General features: G+C 41.9%; 2 protein-coding genes across 6 annotated transcripts in view; both read right to left on the bottom strand.

Annotated features, from left to right (window-relative positions):
- Window positions 1-157: 157 nt before the first annotated feature.
- Window positions 158-9,009, bottom strand: LOC124632489 (atlastin-2-like). Of its 2 annotated transcripts, none has more exons than XM_047167348.1 (13): window positions 8,859-9,009; window positions 5,769-5,998; window positions 4,670-4,819; window positions 4,325-4,480; window positions 4,026-4,172; window positions 3,344-3,479; window positions 2,965-3,149; window positions 2,627-2,845; window positions 2,292-2,543; window positions 1,952-2,206; window positions 1,493-1,735; window positions 908-1,180; window positions 158-474 (listed from the first exon to the last, which is right to left on the bottom strand). In XM_047167348.1, the coding sequence occupies exons 2-13, from the start codon at window positions 5,985-5,987 to the stop codon at window positions 400-402; spliced, it is 2,310 nt and encodes a 769-aa protein (XP_047023304.1). In that variant the 5' UTR covers window positions 5,988-5,998; window positions 8,859-9,009; the 3' UTR covers window positions 158-399. The 2 variants fall into 2 exon arrangements, with proteins under 2 accessions (XP_047023304.1, XP_047023312.1); XM_047167356.1 differs by having other exon boundaries at window positions 8,863-8,979.
- A 1,345-nt stretch (window positions 9,010-10,354) lies between these two features.
- Window positions 10,355-20,927, bottom strand: part of LOC124631731 (neurogenic protein big brain) — a 67,924-nt gene continuing 57,351 nt past the window's right edge. For 2 of the 4 annotated variants that reach the window (XM_047166327.1, XM_047166318.1), the window contains exons 3-6: window positions 16,792-16,999; window positions 12,788-13,128; window positions 12,342-12,565; window positions 10,355-12,053 (exon numbers count right to left, since the gene is read on the bottom strand). In XM_047166327.1, the coding sequence (XP_047022283.1) occupies window positions 11,890-12,053; window positions 12,342-12,565; window positions 12,788-13,128; window positions 16,792-16,999 (937 nt within the window). In that variant the 3' untranslated portion in view covers window positions 10,355-11,889. Of the gene's footprint in view, window positions 12,054-12,341; window positions 12,581-12,787; window positions 13,129-16,791; window positions 17,000-20,927 lie in introns of all 4 variants that reach the window. The other 2 variants (XM_047166310.1, XM_047166302.1) reach the window with 1 other exon arrangement.

Below are 20,927 nucleotides of genomic sequence, written 5' to 3' on the forward strand. Positions count from 1 at the left end.
GGAGAAATTGAAGGCAACTCGAAAATTGTAAGCCTGAACATACGACATTACAAAATAGTGGAGACCTAGTGATGATATGGTGATGGACATAACTTTTGAGGGATTTACCCTATTAACAGAATAAATCTAAATGCAGTAAGTAAATAAAATGAACGAATTTTAAAAGTACAAAATATAATTTTATTGAGTGACATGCATAATTTGGAAAATACAAAATCTTATCGTAAAAGTAAAATATGTCTATGTCGTTACAGTCTTCTTAATGTTTTATGTTTTAATATCCTTCCAACGGCATCAGACATCTGTGCACAAAACTTTCAGATCCCAATTGACGACATTTTCATGAAACCGACCGTGCGTGAGTGTCGCGATATTTATGGATAATTATTTAGGCACCTACTATCGCTGGAAGCCGATTTCTCTCATGATAGAGTTCGTAGGATTGCTGTAAACTTCAAAAGCTGCTTCAATTTCCTGCAAATAAAAGATAATCTAGTTTATGTTTTGAGTAAAATGTAATGAACGCTTATATTAATTAGCTTCACTGGTAACTAACTATATGTGTTAGAAAATCTTATGCCCATTTTCACGAACAAATACCTAAGGGATCCCCTAAGTGCATTTAGGGACCACTTAATAAGAATTCCGTTTTCACCATAGTTTAAGTGTCCCTTATAACCTTTATTACTGCGGGAGCACTTATTCTAAGTGGCACTTAGTTAGGAAAACGTTAAGAGATTGTTGGTGAAAACGGGTATAAGAATCTTAATTTGACCCACTTCCCGGTCTTTGATTACTTAGGATGAAATTTTGCATCGCTCCGAGTTCTGATGACAATAGATGACTAGCGTGCTTTTTTTTAACTATATTATAAGTAGGTAGGAAATTAAATAGGCGTCAGGCTTACCTCGTTGAGCCTATCATAATAGCAGTCATCACCGTAGTCAGGTCCGCGGCGCATGTTGCGGAAGTGTCGCCGCGCGAGGTCGCGGTACTCGTCGTGCCGCGCCGGCAGCACGGCCAGCAGCTTGACGATGAAGGGCGCGACGAGCACCGACGCCAGCGACGGCTGCGTCGCCTTGTCCATCTTCTGCGTGTACACCGCCAGAGCCTGCTCAACCGCCCTCCTGTTGTTGTACTCGTTGTTGCTCTTTAGTTCAGCGTAGCGGCTACTCAGCTTCTGTTAATACGCTTAGGTTATGAATGCTTTTGCTCACTAATATATGCCTACCTTTAACCCTACTACGCAGGGGTCATATTATTATTATTGCCGGGGCTGCGGGATTGTTCGAAAGAGTTACCGCGGCCCTGGTACATAAAAGGCCTACGACGGAACACGACGGTTTTTAGTCAGTAAGAGTCTGACACTCCCTCACCGCTGCTAACCCACAGCGGGATTCATTGGATGATTTTTGCCATCATAAAAAAAGGTCGAATATTTTATGAAATAAGAAGGAACTTGAAAAGTGAACTGCTGAGCGTAGGTACTTGCCTCTTGCAACATTTCCCTGAAGCCGTCGTCATCTGTGTGGAGTCTGTTGTCGAGGATCTGCGCCATGGCCTGCGGCACGACGCGCTCGTGCAGCTCGAGCAGCGCGCGCGGGTGCATGCAGCACGTGGGCGGGCCCCACTCCGCCATCACCAGGTCCCGGTACGCGCTCTCTACGGCGACCACGGCCATCAGGTTGTTGTTCTCATTCGCCTTTTGGACTTCCACAAAGCTACGCTCGATTTCCTGCAAATATAGGTATCGAATGGATTTTGTTGTGAGTCTGTGAGTCTAGATCTGGTAAATATTGGGATTGGGACCCATTTGTTTCCTAACCTCAAAAATAAAGTGGCTAAAATAATTGGGTATACAAATAGAAAAGTCAATAATGGGGCCTATTGGCCAGAATGTCCTATGAAAAAAGAGTGGCAAGAAAGTCTGGAAACTCGTGCATTAACGTACTTCACGCAGTCGCTGTAGGTACGGGTCTTGCTTGTGGTCCGTGGCAGCGTTCCTGAGCTCGGCGAAGTGTTCGCGCGCCCGCGCCGCCGCCGCGTCGTGCTGCGCGCGCAGCTCGGCCGCGCTCAGCCCGCCCGCGCCCGCCGCGCCCGCCGCGCCGCGCATGCGCGACACGTACCCCTCCAGCGCAAGCGACACCGCGTTGTCGTTGTTGTGCTCGTTGATTGTACGCAACTGCTTCAGTTGCTCTTCAAAATTCTAGAATATCGTGGGTTAGGTTGATTATACTCGTACGGCTAGTTAGATACAAGTGCAGCAAGTTGTGAATCGATGAATGTCTTACCCGCTCTAATTCCGTCCTTTGCTCGTCTTCGACGTCATCCGCCACTTGTCTGGCGGCGTCGAAGATTGCGAGCGCGGCTGCTAGCGCGTCGGCGTGCAGACGCTCGAGGTCGAGCGGGTGCAGGCACACCCGCGCCGCCTCTCCGCACACGCGGCTCATGGCAGCATCGTACGCTTGCTTAGCTTGTGCCACAGTTTCTCGCAACTTGGCCTCGTTTTTCCACATGTAAACTGATAGGGTGGCTTCCAGCTCCTGCCAATGTCGAACAAGTCGTGTGAAAAACACCCAGAGGAAGTTATAGATATTTGTAATGTGCTTAGGTTTGTTGAGTTTACCCTGTTGAGTTGTTCGTAATGGTGGTCGATGTCGTCCTGCGAGCCGAGCTTCTTCTTGTCGTGGTAGTGCTGCGTTGCGTGCAGGCGCGCGGCGGCGTGGCAGCGCGCGAGCAGCGCGGGCGGCAGGCTGGCGGCGTCGCGCACGCGCTGCGACATGCGCGCCTCGTACACCTCGCGCGCCGCCCGCACGCACGCCGCCAGGCACGCTGCCGCCGTCGCCTGATCACATACACGGCTCATTAAGGAACTGCTTGTAGCATTTACTTTTAGCGCAAAAAATGTATCCAAATACGGAATTAACACATACATAAGGCAAAAATATACTGTCATTTACCTACCTTAAAAATAGTGACGGCCTCAGGAACCTCATCGCTGTTAAAGATATCGACGTACTTCTGGAAGTAGTCGACCAAGTCCTGAACCGTGACCCGCTCGCCGTTCACCAGCTTGGGTGTCAGGTTTCGAGGATCGAACAGTGAAGGCACAAACTCCAATAGGGCTAGTCGGAACTTTTCTGTCAAGTCTGCAAGAATAATATGCACAATTATAGAAGCTATTTTCAGGAGTAGATCTTCATGTTCAAGCAGAAAGGAAGCTCATTCGTTTTTACCAAAGCTGTTCATTTACATCCTAAACACACGAGTACCTACCACGCATGGTTAGTTCCTGTGGAAGTTAATAATAAATAATAAGCTGTCGATATTTTTTAGCATATACCTCTCAGACAGCCAGTGAAGGTCTGGTTGGCGACGCTGAGCCCCGGGTGCGGCATCAGGAAGCACTTCATCTGATCGAAGCATGAACAGATGTGTGCGCGCACTTCCCGTAACTCTGCTTTCTGATTCGGCTTTGACTGCCAACATACACATCATTGTTAAAGAAGAATGAGATTCCGATGAAGATGAGGATGGTTGCAATACTCATAGCGTGATGGACTGACACGCAGATATCAGACGATAAATGATTGTATTTAATACTTCTTCAAATGCTTCTTAAATACGAACGAAACGTTTTCAAATGGAGTACTTAGCTTACCCTCTTATTTATTAATTATACAGGAAAAACGGGGTAAGTTGTTTGAAATATTATGATTATGCCGCATTGATGAACTAATTACTTTGGACAGTCTCCTAAACAGGACAACTAGGACAAGGTTTGTGCTCGCGCAAGTTTCTCCGAACGCATCTTTTCTTACATCTCATTCTTCCGCGGCCGCACAGTGAGAATTGGCTGTCCTTCCCTTTTCCTCCTATCCCGCTATAATATATCAGAAAGAGAAGTCACAAGTCACAGTCTGTGTGTTTAGTACCAAGGTACCTTTTTGGTTTTTGTAATAAATTGCTTATTTGGGCTACAATCTATGATTACAAAAATAACTTCAATAGAGAATTGTAAAAACCTGAAGTCTTTTCCTGAGCAGTTGCTCTCCTCCGCTGTAGCCGTGAGGATGTTCGAACTCGCTCATCCAGTCTCTCACGAGGAAGGTGAGGTTCTGGAACGCCTTCTCCTGGCCCTCGCACGCGAGCCGGCCGTATTCTGTGAACAGCTGGAAATATACGAGGGAATTATGACGCGAAATTATACCCTTCTTTATATGGAATTGCTAATACTTTTTTACACAGAATCCGTACTTGAAAGAAATCTTTGAGTCGTTTCCCATGATAAACCCTAACTTATTATTAGGCATGCTTTTTTCACCTGCAGGTGCTGTAGATCGTCTTCCCTAATGTTGCCGGAAAGGTTGTAGATTTGCACGGACGAGATGAGAGTCGATAAGGCGAAAATGGTAGAATTCTGACCGATTGTAGTCTCCGAGTCGAAGGTGCCTTGCGTGTCCATTAGAAGCACAGCCACCTGCAATAGATGAGTTCAATTAAACCTTTAGCCGTAAGACAGGGCCCGACTTAGTAGTAAGTCAAAGCCAAGGGTTTTTATGAAACTGCACTACAGAGAGGTCTTCACGGAGAAGAATCAGCAAGATCATTTACAGTAGGTAGTATAAAAATAGTGGAAGTTATTGTGCAGTAAAGTTGATATACCTACCTTCTCCCCGGTGGAATCTAGGGTGGTGATGACGGGGTGTGGCCACAGATGGATGCCAGTGGTGTCCCGTTCACAACCGCCTCTCCAGTGGAACCCACTCAACGGATCGTCTTCTGCTCCCAGCCATTCACCGCTCAGCTGTCTATCACGCTAACATCAAATGCGTCTATTAAAAATATAATATACATATAAAGAGGAAATATTTTTGGATAAATAAACCAAGAACCACGACGGTTTAACTTTGATGACCTCTCCGATCTTTCATATTATGTGGATGGTTAAAATTAGCTTATCGCGTAAGAATATTGAGATCCACGCTATGACCAGGGGCCCGATACTCCTAATTTTACTTAAGCGACATACGATTCTCGATTCGACTGAGATCCAATCCCGACTCGATTACGATTGAAGCGTATGTGGCATAATTCCGCTATTTTTTCTTTGAAATAAACGTTTTTATCCTTTTCTGTCATTCAATAATGAATCATTTTGTCTGCAAATGATTACGATTGCAAAATTATTGTACAGCAAACTACCGTATAGACCAAAATCACCAAAATAGCAGACCAATCGCACACAAATCAAATGTCAATCGAATACGATTGGTCTTTTATTAGTAGCAGAATGCCCGATATGGTTAAAACTGCTATTGCGATCATATTGCTATTCGATTTTTACATTATTAACTTAGGATAATCGGGCCCCGGGCCCTGTTCACGGTGGAGTGATGACTTGCGCAAGACGGCTGGCAGGAGCTGGATGCGAGAAGCTGAAAATCGATCTCAGTGGCGTGCACTTGGAGAGGCCTATGTCCAGCAGTGGACTGCGATAGGCTGATGATGATGATGGGCCCTGTTCCCGAGGCAGGTGGATTACTTTTTTTTTATTTACTAATCATGTTCTCAAAAATGGATATTGTAAAGTTTAAGACTGTTGCTACCGTGTGATTTAAAAGCCACTGAGAGATATAGGCTTGTCGCAAGACTATTGCTTGCGACACAACAGAGAGGACTTTCGAGAGACACCAGTAACTTGAGAGCATAGACGTAACTATCTAATAACGTTTGTGTATTAAGTCTATGCTTGAGGGTACACTTACATCCGCGTTGAGATATCTGAGGAAGAAGTCGAGCATGAAGGACTTGCCGCCGCGGTAGGCGCCGGCCACGCTGACCAGGGCCACGGGCAGGTGGCGCACTTCGGGCCGCAGCAGCACTCGCTGCAGCGCTTCCACGTCCAGCTCGAAGGGCGCGGCCCCCTGCCCCAGCTTCACAACCTGCAGACCCTCGCTGCTGTTCATGTTCATGCCGCCACTCATTGTTCTTTATGCTGTAACAACGCTAGACTATGGGTATCCGATGCCAGTTCAACCCGTCTGTATTGTCTATACCTATTGTAACTCTGTATTGATGGGCTTAGTTGCTGCGTATGTGCTCACCGGTACAAGCAGAGAACTATCAACGCGGAAAATCAAATTAATCAAAGAAGTCTTCAATTGTTTTAGTTTTATGACGTTTTCCTTGTAATGTAGTTAATTAAGTCCTATTAATGAACTAGTCTATGCTACCTCGTTTTTATCAAATGCGCAAATTAAGTACCTAGGTACCTACTTAGTTGTTTCAGTTTCCGTCGATCGATGGGAAACATGAACATATCTACCTATGTATTAATGCATTTTCAAAATAGTAGGAAACCTGCTTTATTAGAATAGGTTCTAATCAGTGTGCTACTTATGCTACAAGCCATTCTTAAAAATACTGAATGATACTGACTGCCACACTCAGAGTCGTTTAATTATTAATTAAGTCACTCCTTAGTGACGGAATGTCATACAAATCCTTCACTAAGGAATGGCTTAAGTAACCATTAAATGACTCTGAGTGGGGAGGTGACTTACCTCCCCACTCAGAGACATTTAATGATGACTTAAGTCACTCCTTAGTGACGGAATGTCATACAAATCCTTCACTAAGGAATGGCTTAAGTAACCATTAAATGTCTCTGAGTGGGGAGGTTAGTATATCATATACATACCTAGGTACATATAGTACTAGTGGTCCGCGGAACGTGCTTCGATACGTATAAAGTCCACCATTTTGTTAAAAAAAAGTGTTAAATGAAGGAACCGCTCGACCGATTTTGTGCAAACTTCACATCAACCATCTAAGTACTAAATAGTCCGAACAAAGCCTAAAAATTTGGTTGGCGTGAGGGAAACCCCGTTGCCGCGGCAAATTGTCGCGCAGCAGAGCTCCCGGCGCAATCTCATGAACGACAGAGAGTTCGCACCTCTCATCCCAGCCGCGCGCCGCGCTGGACCACCAATGTAGACACAACGGGCGCGCGGATGTCGCGAGACGACTCCCGGCCACCGTAGGCGTGGGTCTGTGAGCAGTGAGTTCGGGTGGCTCATCGCTCATGTCTAGTTAATAGACAACCCCAGCGGGATTGGGCCCAGCAGGGCCAAGGCCTGCCGGGGCTGCGGGATTATACAAGAGTTACCGCGGCCCTGGTACATAAAAGGCCTACGACGGACCACGACGGTTTTTAGTCAGTAAGAGTCTGACACTCCCTCTAACAAACTCCGCTGCTAACAAACAGCCCCTCCCGCTGTTTGTCATTTGATGATTTTTGTCGTCGATAAAAAAAAAGCCTAGGGATAGGTAAGACTATTCTTGAGTTATAAAATTACGACGAAAAGTGGTATTAATTTTTATATATTCATTTGTCATCCGATGCGTTCAATTATCAATTGGGGAATACCATGTTCGCACTGAGCCTAGGTTCATTCATATATATAGATAACCCTTGCCGACCGGCAGATGTACCGAATCTTTACCGTTTTCCTTATACTTACAATGACCACTAGAGACAGACAGACAGCCATACATATTTTACATACCTAGTTGTAGTTTATATAAAAAGATATAACTAAAGACTAAAGATTAACGTAACCATAACGATCCAAGGGCCTTTCTTTTGTTTCAAGCTGGGGCTCGATTCTCCTAATTTTACTTAAGCGACATACGATTCACGTTCGGCCCGATTCGACTGAGATCCAATCCCGAGTAATCCCGACTCGATTACGATTGAAGCGTATGTGGCATTCCGCTATTTTTTCTTTGAAATAAACGTTTTTATCCTTTTCTGTCATTCAATAATGAATCATTTTGTCTGCAAATGATTTACGATTGCAAAATGATTGTAATGATGACCAAAATTACCAATATAGCAGACCAATCGCACACCAATCAAATGTCAATCGAATACGATTGGTCATTTATTAGTAGCAGAATGCGCGATATAGTTAAAACTGCTATTGCGATCATATTGCGATTCGATTTCTATTCGATTTTGTCATTATTAACTTAGGAGAATCGGGCCCCTGAGCTGACGTCAAAAAAACATGGCTGACAAAGCTCGGATATTTTTCAGTTTTACTAACGACCTAATCAGAGACCTAATATACAGTGACACACCCGATATTACTTTTTCCCACCCGAAGTCATAAAAACTACTCATAGTTACATATGTAGATATATCTTGCTTGTAGATACATAAATTGTATCGAACGAGCCCACGCTTGCAGACGTTACCGTAAACACAAAACTCGACTGAATTACAGTGCGTTTATCTTATCTCAGGTAGACGACCAATCGAACCAATATTTAAAACGATATTATTTACCTAATATTGAATGTATAATCATTGTACTTAATACCTAAGTATTTATTTCTTTATCTACACTCTAATTTCAGTTGCATTATCTCTATGGCACCGGCAAAACAAACGATGTGACCGTCAGATTTCAACACATTGGCCATTTGCATTAAATTAATATTTAAATGATAGATCATAAAATGAACAAAGGATAATTAAAAAAAAGAATTTAAGGCTTTTGTTCACGCATTTACCTAATGTTTAAAAGTTTACAGAGTTAAGGTAACAGAATAGTGTTTCAAGTTAGGAAAAACTTAACAGTGAAGAGAATTTAATAATTTAGTTATGAAGCCCAGTCTATTTACGGAGTTTTACGGAAGTTATTATTTAATTCATAAATTAATCCATTTAAAAGACAAAGGAAATAACAAATCTACAACATCGACTGATCGATCGATCTTATAATGACAGTGGCCATTTTAACTCGTAATATTTATTAGTCAAAGTAAGTAGAAACAAAGGTACTTACTCACTTTAAATAAAATAAAATTATAATTTAATATTAATTGCACCACTAAGTTTAATCACGAACACCACTACTCCGTTACTCAGGCGAATCAAAGTGAATATTATTTGGGTGGAGGATCAGTCCAGTAAAATTCGCAGTCGGGTACCAACATAACATATTATTATGTTCCACAATTAATATAAAGCATTTTGAATCTAGTGTTCTAAAACATAAAGTCTGTTTTCCTCATTGAACGCTTGCGACTTATCGCATTAAACATTGCGAATTGAGTCGTATAAAAATAGAACAATGTATGATAGCGTACATTTTGCATTGAGCAGTGTTGTCACTTAAATGTCTTTTTACTGAAATGGTAGGAAATAAGATTTTGTTAGAGAATGAAAACATTTTGTCTTTTTTCTATTAATTTTACTATATGTAATACTTTATGAGTGGCTATGCACAGTGTTAATTATTATCTATTAATTGACTCACAATTTATTATGCTAACGAAAAGAACGCAACTATTGTTGTCGCCCATTGCAACTGGTATTAATTTATGTACATATTTCTGAGTAGCTGTCGCTTACGTTCGCACCCGCGTCCTGAGGGTAAGAAATTATTTCTTCCTGTACCTGAATTAAAAGTGAATGATTGTCTTCAAGGTTTATACTTCATACCAAACTTTATCTCTATCGATTTAGTCATGTTACCCTGACAAAAAAACAAACTTTCAAAAAACCACTTTAATAGTGTTTAGATAAAAATAATGTTCTTTTTTATAAACATATTTTTTTTAGATACATAAACCGGTTTAATAAGAAAATGTACAATATAATATGTAATGGTAGAAATTATTTCAAAGCGAATGGTAGAAATGTAATTTAATTTATGGTAACCCCGATTACGTTAATCGGGACTTTCCACGATAATCGTGATGGTCAGGCTAAACTAACACACAATTGGACATGTTTCCAAGAATTTATTTGGAAAACGTGATTTAAAAACGTTATTGTGGATTTACTGTTTTTATTTTTATCATTTTATGTCAAAAAGAGATATGAAAATATATCATGTACCTAGATGCTTGCTTACCTACCTATGATATTAAATTACACGACATTTTTAAATGCAAATAGTTCCATTATAAAACTTGATTTCAATTATAAAGTAATTGTTGCAGTAAGCTCGCTGTTAACTATGAAATTGTTGCGAAATCAATCGTTATAATGTTTCGCAACACACTTGTATGACGGTATTATGATGCAATACGGGAATACTTTTACAAAATATAAGCTCAATGGTGTAACAATAATCTAAAGCTGGCAATATTAAATTAATTATTTAAAAAATTATAAACAAATATAATGTACTTTTATGCAGAAATATAATAAACAAGAAGCAATCATTTTTTTTTTCATATAAAATGTTTGATGTCTTTAAATTTATTCTGGCACAAGGCTTTTCTCTTGAGGTTGTCTATCAAAAGTTCAGGAATGGAAAAAAAAACTCACACATAACTTCAAGTGAATTTATTTCAAAATTATTTACAAAATTTGCAGTAGACCTGTATTACACAGTAATAATAAATGTATTCAATTTTAGTACAATATTTAGTAAAGTGTATTTTATAAATTTTACAATAAAGTGTGTCGTCATGGAGTTTAATCGGTCTAGGCGCACGGAAGTGAGACCGCCAAGTTCGCGCGGCGCTCACATTTAATTCTACGAAACCAGAACCTAATAAAACATCTTACAACTATATTATCTTCAGAAACTTGTTACAATACATGGGTTTATATTAGAAAATATTTTACAATGAATAAAACCCGTTACTCTTACAAGATAAATGTCTCTTCCTTTTGGCAATATTATTTGAAATTTACCTATTTATACAGTTAAATATTTACATCTAAATATACGATCCTTAAGTAAGCTATTAAGTCTTTTAACATTTCTAGTTAATAGTACTTTTACAACAACGTGGAAATGGAAGTAAAATGTTAGTATTTATGGCACTTTATACCTATTTAGTATTAATAATGAAAGACTTTGTTAAAAACTAACTCATATTTGGCAATGATTTGGTCCGCTTAGCCAAACAAGTGTTCCTTTTACATATATATTTTATATTATTTAAAAGCCTACCTTTAAACGTAGGCTGCCTTAGACATATAATAGTAGTTTCATTTATATGAACAGAATTTAAATATGTTATTTTTTCTTGGGTAGTTAAGTAAGTACCCCATATGCTTTTCGTTTGATTTTGCTCACTTTATTGTAGGGCCCGTACCTACGCATATACGGAATTATTTAGTAGGTAGTATTTCTAGAATTGAGTATTTGTCACATAACCTGATATTCAATCTCAGAGTTACTTCGGTATATACATTTGTTGTAGAAGGTACAGATACAGACACAAGTTACTAGCTACATAAATTGATAATATTAGATTGAATAGAAAGATTAAGAACATTTAATAACATGAACATTGAACGTGTATGTTTGTATTGCTATTAAAGTACCATTTAGTTTAGTACACTTCGGTATGAATAGTCGCACAATATATTTCTAGTTATCGAGGTACATTTTAGCACGCACCTATTTATTTATTGAATAACTTATCTATGTCCGGATGAGAAAGGAGTGCTGATTCCGAATTTTGTGAGCGTTCGCACTCGATACGTAATTATAACTCTATTGAAATAAAGAGTCGTACGCTACGTCACATGATTTAGATAGTACATCTTCATTCATTTTGTCGGTTGATAACGTTTATACTCGCAAAAGAGAGCGCGACCAAGTGCCGATGACAGTCTTTATTAAATAAACAATTCTAAGATTTGTGCTACGTGATTAAATGGTTTTATGATAATCTTCGCATCGAAAAGTTGACTTGCAAAACTCGCACTAGGCACTCAGGTCTCTGTCTATACCGTGGTAAAGAAGTCCTCTCTAGCAGGCTTGCACTGTAGTGAGCTCAGTATCACTCGTGCGTTGGAGGAGCTCAGACGTCGAAGAGCAGCGCGATGTTGTGCTGCTCGGCGCGTCGCTAGTAGTGGTCGGCGAGCGGCGCGTGCGCGCGGTAGTGCGGCGCGCGCGAGTACGTGCCGCACGCGTCCTCGCGCCGCGCCGCGCTGCTGCCGCTCGCGCTCGCACTCGCGCCGCCCACGCTGCCGCTGTACACTGACTCGCGCCGCTCGCTTACTGCTGCTCCTGCAAATTATTTTAACATCGATAAATAACAGACACATAGGGAGAGTAATTAAAGCAACGCTTAGAGCGGTCGGTCCGTCGACCCGTCCAAGTGTATTCGTCGTTAAGATTAGTAAGAAGGCAGCAAGTTTGACGACCAGTCTAACGAATGATACCCAGTCTGCTCTATAAAATATAAAACAGTGGTATGGTATCCAGCTGCAGACGGTGCAACTGGGAGTCGATCCTAACATAGGAAAAGGCTATAACTATATAACGAAAAATAATAAGTAAAAGTATAAAAGTTACCAGCAGGTCCAGGTCGTATTCCGTTAGCGGTGCCATAGGGCGGGTCGCGCTGCGCGTTGTGCGCGTTCTGGTTGTGCGCGAGCGCGTGGTGCGCGTGCGCGTGCGCGGGCGGGCGCAGCACCAGCGACGCCGCCGCCGTCAGTCCGCCCGCGCCCGCCGGCGCCGCCGCACTGCTTGCCGCACCGCTCGTCGCAGAACTGCCCTTGCTGTACACCGACTGAGACCTGCAACACATCGATCTTGTCATTAATAATACTAGCTGTTTTATTGCGGTTTCTCCCGCGTTATGTGGGAATTACTGCTTGTACTGGGATAAAGTATAGCCTATGCCCATCGAAAAGAGCATAGCTTTCCAACAATTAAATAATTTTTCAAATAAGTAAATTGAAGCATTGTCAATATGTAGTACTTGATTCAAAAGAAAATGAAAAACTGAAGGAAATTACCTGTGCAAGCCATGGCGAGCAGGTGGCGGCGAGCGGCAGTATAGCGACTTGGTGCCAGAGTACAGCGGTTCAGCGGTGTCGGGGCGCGGCGCTGCGGCACAATACGTGGGCGCGTGACGATAGTGATGATGAGTCGGGAACGCCGGCTTGTCGAGCTCATCCAGGTCTCGAGGAGATGAGGCACGTGATGAACCGGTGCGAGCTCGTCGGCCTCCCCATTCGTGCAACAGAGCTGAAGCTACACCGCCGCCTAGTCCGCCGACCCAGCACACCCAGTGGCTCTCCCAGCGAGACAGCACGAATGACGGGCCTAGTGACCGTGCCGGGTTCAGGGATGGCATCTGTAATTAAGACGGACATACAATTAGTATGCAGTGTTAAATATAGCTGAAAGTGGTCTGGTATTGGAAACCGAACAAAAAATACTTCAATAATCGAACTTGGCTGTGTTTTTAACACGCTTATTTTATACTAGCTGTTGCCCGCAACTTCGTCTGCGTGGGCAATATAGAATAGTCAAAATACTACTTATCCCGTAGGTGCATTCTTTCACGTGACAGTATAATTAGGATTAGCACTTAGCAGTCGCATAGATTCATTGATCAAGGTTGTGTTGTGGATGTGACCATTTATCTAAACAAAAGAAGTAAAGTTTGTGACGTTGTGAATATCTCTGGATCTAGTCAGCCAATTTGGAAAATTATTACGTATGGTGCGTAAGTAATTTTCACAGGAAACAGCTATAATCTATGTCTATATGCTTTGAGTCTGACAAAGCTGTCATTTGTACATTTTCTGCAGCTGCTGCGACTAATCAGAAGCCAGAAAGTCTGTCAGTCTTACCATGGATATCGTCTTGTGTAGTTGACTGGATTGAAGATAGGTAGATAGGTAGTCGCTCCAAGCAAAATATTGGTACTCGAACAGAGTCGGTGACTGGAAGCCAACACCAACATAGTTGGGGAATAGCTGGATGGATGATAAAATGAGTCATCATCATCAGCAGGCGCATAGGGTAGGATAGTTTCACTACTGGGGAGAAACACTTGATGACGGGGATTTTCTGTGCACTTACTCACTATGGTAAGGCTGACCCCACATTAGGCGTGCGTGATCCTCGGGCGTGTGAGTGTCGCGAGCGCGCTGCGTGAACGTCGCGTTTTGCTGCCCTGCGGCATGTGTGAAGAGTGCAAGCGACGCGCTCGCGGCGAGCACGCGGCGCTCGAGTTGCGTTCTTACCCCTTCGCCCGCTATCCCCGCCGCCCGCTAAACGCCTTAGCAGTTAAACGTCAAGGAGAGCGGCGCGTGCGCGGAGCGAGCGCGCTGCAAATGCCGCAGGGCAGCAAAACGCGACGCTCACGCAACGCGCTCGCGACGCACGCGCGGCGCCCGCGCTACTCACACGCCCGAGGATCGCGCACGCCTAATGTGGTGGCCTAAGCCGGGACTCCACCGAAATGTTTGCATGAGTTCACGAATAGGCAAAATGTACGTATCTGTGCGAGTCCACTTCATGTGTTCGTACTTGAAACCTGCAGTTTTGCCAAGATTTTCAAAATGTACGCTCGCAATTTGCCATTTCTTGGTGGAGCCAGCAAATCAAAAGAAACATAAGTGTTGTATACTGTGCGTCACTACCGCACACCGGGAAAATTTCGCTATTGCGGAGGACGTTTATATACCATATTTTGTGTCACACGTAAACAGGACGACAGTAAGTATCCACCGAAACACTTTCAAAGATCTGATGAACAAACAAATCAGACCTGACTTGGTCACCTGGGGCCAATCAGAGATCTATGAAGCGATCATACGCTTTGGCTCCTACTGTTATTGTGGTTTCTGAAAATTTAATCACCTCATTCAACGATGAATGTAATTCTGATGGTACTATTAAGAACACTTGCTTAGCGCAGAAGCTGACGTCAGCAGGTCAAGTCTTTTGACTTCTCGAATAGGATACCATTGATTTTTGTGCAATGCACACCTGCAATGCATTCTGGATTAGGATAGGATATAGGTGGATAGGATTTGCAACAGAGAACAATTCTGTCTTTGTGATTAAATGACATCAAACGTAGTTTTATATAAAAGGTGTTTTTTTAGACTTGGCTCGGGCCTTACTGAGACTGTTCGTAATCGTGAACAGTGTATTTGCGATCAGAAGTTGAAAGTAAGCATGTCTCTGGTATGCGGCGCGTAATTTGTACGTTTTCAGACGCATAAAGCATTTTATGTGTGTATGGTATTAAATCGAGAAAGCTCCCATTTCTTGTCTGCACTTTGTATCTGGGCTTGTTTTTAAAGCTACAAAATCCAAACATTACCTACCTCACGCTTAGCAGCGCTTGCGAGAGATAGATCCTCATTTCTTCTAGGATTAAGTTTACATATTTTGCATCAGAAAAAATAATTGAGGTCTACTTAATACTACTCACCCAAAGTAATTTGTTTTAAGGCCACCACATTAGTGGAAGATAAGCTAAACTATGTTTATGAAAAAATCCTGATATGAACTCAATCTGTAACTTTAAATGATAATTAATTGTTCCACTAAAGTCATCATTTTTGACATAATGTTCAAAAAATAATTTAGATGGCACCGTTTTAAATTTGGCCGTGAACCATTAATTTTCCTTTCATCAAGGTAATAATTATAGTTGGATTTTGATGTGGCACGGCAAACTGACAAACACTATTGAAATGTCTATCGAAAAATTACACTTCGTGTTAAAATATGGTGAATTACGGAAAATACACAACTCCATCTGTTGAAATAATAATCCTCTATAAAGAATGTATGGTAATATTGTCATTTACCACCTCGCTCCTTTGACAAATTGATGATGTATTTTATTTACCACAGATGGAGCTACTTTAACCTTGGCTAAACAAAATTTTCATATTTTTTTTTTCTTCCGATGTTACTTATAAAGGTGTGATTTTCTGTGTAAAGATTAATAATAGGCCGATCAACTAATATAAGTACAACATTCAAATGTACAGTTTTGACAAATAGATTGCGTGTCGTAATATTTTACATCTTGAATTCACAAAATTAATCATATCTTTTGATAGAGTGAATCGATTTCGATGAAACAAAAACTAAGTAATACCCCAAGTTACGTAGAGTTTTTGTATATAAGCATTATCTGCATTTAATTCGTAGATTTTACGTGAATCGCGAACAAACAAACAGATAAACAGACAAACAGACAAAAATGACAAAAATGATGGAAATGGGTTCTGTTAGTTATCCTTTAAAATGCTGGCTATTTTTTTTGTCAATTTCTTCAATGTACAAAAATTACTTTTCTACAGATTTATTATATGTATAGACTAGGTTTCACATGACTCCGTAATAGTGTATGCTTTCAGAATTACGATCATCCATTCTGAAGTATAATCACTTTGACATCTCATAGGACATTTCAATGAAAAATATCATCCAGTTTGATCGTCTCACAATACGAGAAGACCATTCGCAAAAACATTTCAATGGGTATATTGAAGATATTGCGTAGGTAGTTATTTTTTCTCGTACACACTTTGTTCGGAGCGGACAGATGGGTAGCACACAGCTGTCCTTAAGGATGGTGCTCACAAAAGGCAGGTAGCTCGCAGTAATACATTGCACATAATAGCGAGACGGCAAACAATGCAGCTTTGCGTGTAGCAAGCGTACCTGACACCAGATTTGTTGGATATTTTGCTGTTAAATGTAGAATAAATTCTCATTTACGTAAGTACGCACTAAATTAATTTTACAGTCCTATCAATCGACAAACCGAAGGCAATCTCCTCGGAGCTGCGGGATTATTCAAAAGAGTTACTGTGGCCCTGGTACCTACACAAAGGCTCTAGAAGAAACATGGTGGATTTTAGCCAGTAAGAGTCTGACTCTCCGTCATGCTACACATCGTGAAGGTTCGTATAGTTTATGATTTCCTACCAAAAATTCGACAATCTCCCTTTTATTTTAATAAGTCATTAATGATACTAACAGAAACAAAGCTAGCAGCGCAGTAAGCCGCTCCAAGGAGTGCAGGCGCAGATCCAGTCCATCTTCGCTCCATGGCCGCGAAGTGTGCTGCCGCTACCAGGGCTGAGAGCACGAGCTCAGCGCCAAGTCGCTCCCAGGCAGCGCCTGTCATGCCACCGCCGCCTGGCAGCGATGCTGACAGACCGCCCGCGTACCCTGGCACGCTTACCCTGGAACAAATGATAACACGTTAATTATGGTAATTGACAATCAGACTTTTTTGCTAATTTGTGAGGTACATTTCATAGACGCGGATAAATAAAGGCTTTTTCTACAGGGGGTTTGCCTAGTACCAAAGAGTGGCTTGTTCCGTTCTCTTCTATCTATATCTATTGAAGAGTTAATAGCAGAAGTAATCTTTTCAGGCACATAACAAAAATGATTAGGTAAGGTACTTCTAAATTGGCTGCTTGGTCCCGGATATAATTTGGTAACTCTGTACAGTGCTTGGTATTTAATAAAATACCAATGTAAAATATATTTATATCAGGATCGAAGCCTCTTGGCCTTTAACTATTATTAGCTCGCTCGCACGAGGGACGGCTTCTATTCACTGGACTCCGGCACAAAAACATTCATATAAAGAACTAGATATTCAGGAACGAATATAAATGAAGATAATATTTAATCAAAACGTTGGTATGTACAGCAAAGACGGCTTAAATTTTTGTTTAATAAAGTGGTTTAGGTTGGCTTAAACGGCTCACGTTGAATTAGCCGTATCTCTCCTTTATTACAGCTATCTCGCCTGTCGCTTGCACTAGGATTTGCTGAGTTCGATGTAAATGATAATGACTGTACATTATTCACTCACAGAGCATTCAATTTTCGATTTTGCTCCTGATATATTATAGGAACCTATTAGCTTAGTCGAGTAGTACAAACACACCTAACACCTGTATTCGGAATTCAGCAAAAACTTGTTACTAATCTTTGACGGTACGTACTAAACCTCGCGAGGTTCTTGTTCTCGTCGTATCATGAGCGTAACATTAACCCGCCTTCAAGAAGATTACTCAGGTATAAGACTCATCATCAGCCTATAGCAGTCCACTGCTGGATATAGGCCTCTCCAAGTGCACGCCACTGAGATCGATTTTCGGCTGCTCGCATCCAGCTCCTGCCAGCCGTCTTGCGCAAGTCATCACTCCACCGTGCCTGAGGACGTCCTACACTACGTTTGCCGAAGCGTGGTCTCCACTCTAGAACTCGTTTACCCCAACGGTTATCGGTTCTTCGGCTAATATGGCCAGCCCACTTCAGCTTGCTGATTCGGTGGGCTATGTCGATGACTTTGGTTCTCTGACGGATTACCTCATTTATGATGCGATCCTTCAGAGAAATGCCAAGCATAGCTCTTTCCATAGCCCGCTGAGCGACTTTAAACTTGTGGACCAGCCGTACCGACAGCGTCCACGTTTCGGCTCCGTAAGTCATGTACAGGTAGGACGCACTGATTGAAGACTTTTGTCTTTAGGTATAAGACTCAATTTAGTTTAACTTTTTTGTAAGAAATACTTATTTCTTTGAGCATAAGGTGCGAATAGGATCGTTATAGCAAAACTTCTCCACAAATAAGTAGGTATAGTTTTCTTATTCTTCAAAATTATCATACTTTAACTTAAACAGCTACAAAAGACAACAAAACTGTAAATAACACCCTACATTTAATCACACCATTCATCTCAATAGAACTCATTCATAAATCACTTAAGCTTAAAGTTTGGGTCAATCAAGCCACAGTTACGTTGACCATTAAGCCTTGCCGAATGGGGTCAACAAGGTACCTCCATCTGTGATCGACGAGGTGCCAACTCATATTCATAGCAATAACAGTCGTAAAGGGACTGCGAGTTAGTTTTCCTCGCAATAAGTCACGTTTTCCTGGTTATGGGGTTTTTGGACCTTATGTGTAAGTATTAATAATACCTTTGAAGGTATGCCTTGTGTGAGGACTTTATATTACGTTTTGAAAGATGTATGTACCTATATACTGATTGATTTTGACCCGAGGTCGGTGTAAGGTAGAGTTATTTATGTATATAGGTACTTGCATCGAAATGTTTCACTTTATTTTTTCGCTGTATGAAATTAGTGAATTACTTCTAGAATGAAACGTCATAAGTCATCCTACGTTATAAGTTCTTTGCTTTGTTTCACACAAAATGAAATAAAAAATATGGATTGTAACTTTTCTTATGAGCATTTCGGTAACACTAATTTTCATCAAACTACAAAGAAAGGCCGTTATACCGTAGTTCGGTTATTACTAAGTAGTCCGATTTAAAACTTTAACAGTTGCCGATATCTTGTGCTCGCATTTTGAATCGATTTAAAACTTTCAGGAAATGAAAATGAAATCTCCTGCCAAAAAGGACATTATGCGAGTGGAGCTCGATAAGATGTTGGCAGATGGCATAGTCGAGGAGTGTGAGTCCGCGTGGGGTTCCCCAGCGCTACTTGTTCCGAAGGCAAATGGTAAGGTTCGTTTCTGTGTCGACTATAGGAAGCTCAATGCGGTAACAAAGTCCGATGTCTATCCGATGCCTTTGATAGACGAGCTTGTACAGTCAACGAAAAAGAATTGTTTTATGAGTACGCTTGATATGCGAAGTGGATTTTGGCAAGTGAGTGTACGTGAACAGGATAGGGATAAGACAGCATTTTTAACGCCATTCGGTTCGTATCGATTTAATCGCATGCCGTTCGGGCTCAAGAACGCTCCGTCTACCTTCCAGCGTCTAATTGATAGATTTCGTTCCGGTGCCAGTCTTAAGGACGTTACCCTTCTAGCATATCAAGATGATCTCCTTCTGATTTCTGAGGGCTTTGAGAAGCATATATCAGATTTGCGCGCCGTTTTTGATAGACTGCGTATGTTTAAACTGCGCGCCAATAGGGAGAAATGTGTCTTCGCACGTGAGAAGGTAAAATACCTTGGTCACGTTATCACTCAGGATGGTGTGTCTCCTGATGATGAAAAGGTTCGTGCTGTTTTGGATATGGCAGCACCGTCTTCGCTTCGGCACTTAAGAACTTTTCTTCAGACTTGTTCATGGTTTAGAAAGTTTGTGCCTAGTTTTTCTGCTGTTGCTGAGCCGTTAACACGCTTGCTAAAGAAGAATCAGCCGTGGTCATGGGGTTCAGACCAGGCTCGTGCCTTTGAGGAGCTCAAGGTTCGTCTCTCCTCAACACCGATTCTTATTCAGGCAGATTATAGCAAGCCGTTTGTGTTAAGGACTGATGCTAGCAATTATGCCTTAGGAGCTGTGTTGTTACAGGGCGAAGGTAAAGAAGAACGCCCTATTGAATATGCTAGCCGTCTGCTTAATGCAGCTGAAAGGAATTACAGCACCACCGAGCGTGAGGCTCTTGCTGTGGTGTGGGCCGTCGAACGTTTTAGGGGTTATATTGAAGGTCATGAGGTCATTATAGGTAGCGACCATCAGCCGTTAAAGTGGCTCCTTACCCTAAAGTCGCCTTCAGGTAGGCTCGTTCGCTGGGCTCTTAAGCTTCAGAGCTTTAATATTCAGTTTCAGTATACGCCTGGAAAGGCCAATGTTATTGCTGATACACTTAGTCGACCAACCTGTAAAGAAGAAAATAAAGATCAGTGTGGTGTCTGTTCCATCGTCGTTGACTTACCTGCTCGTAGTCCGGCTGATCTCCGTTGCGCGCAACTCGAGGATCTGGAACTCAAGAAAATTGTTAGTGAATTAGAGGACACTTCTGATGCTGATTCTGTAGGTATGAAGCGTTGGTCAGAGAGAGGTTATTTTATGCAGCAAGGCGTATTGTATAGGTATAATCCGGATGTAGATAGTGAAGAGCCGCAACTGGTTGTCCCGGTTTCTCTGCGTCCTGAAATTTTAAAAGAGTGTCATGATTCTGACATCGCTGGTCATCACGGAGTTGATAGAACTTATGCCAAGGTCGCTAAGAGTTTTTATTTCCCAGGCATGCATAGAGCTATAACAGAGTATGTCAAGAGTTGTGCTGCCTGTCAACGTTATAAGTCTTCAAACACGAAACCGTCCGGCTTGTTACAGACTCCTGTTCTCCATCAGAGGGGAGAGGTGTTAGCCGTAGACTTGTTTG

Source organism: Helicoverpa zea, chromosome 1, assembly GCF_022581195.2.
Source record: "Helicoverpa zea isolate HzStark_Cry1AcR chromosome 1, ilHelZeax1.1, whole genome shotgun sequence".
Taxonomy (NCBI): Eukaryota; Metazoa; Arthropoda; class Insecta; order Lepidoptera; family Noctuidae; genus Helicoverpa; species Helicoverpa zea.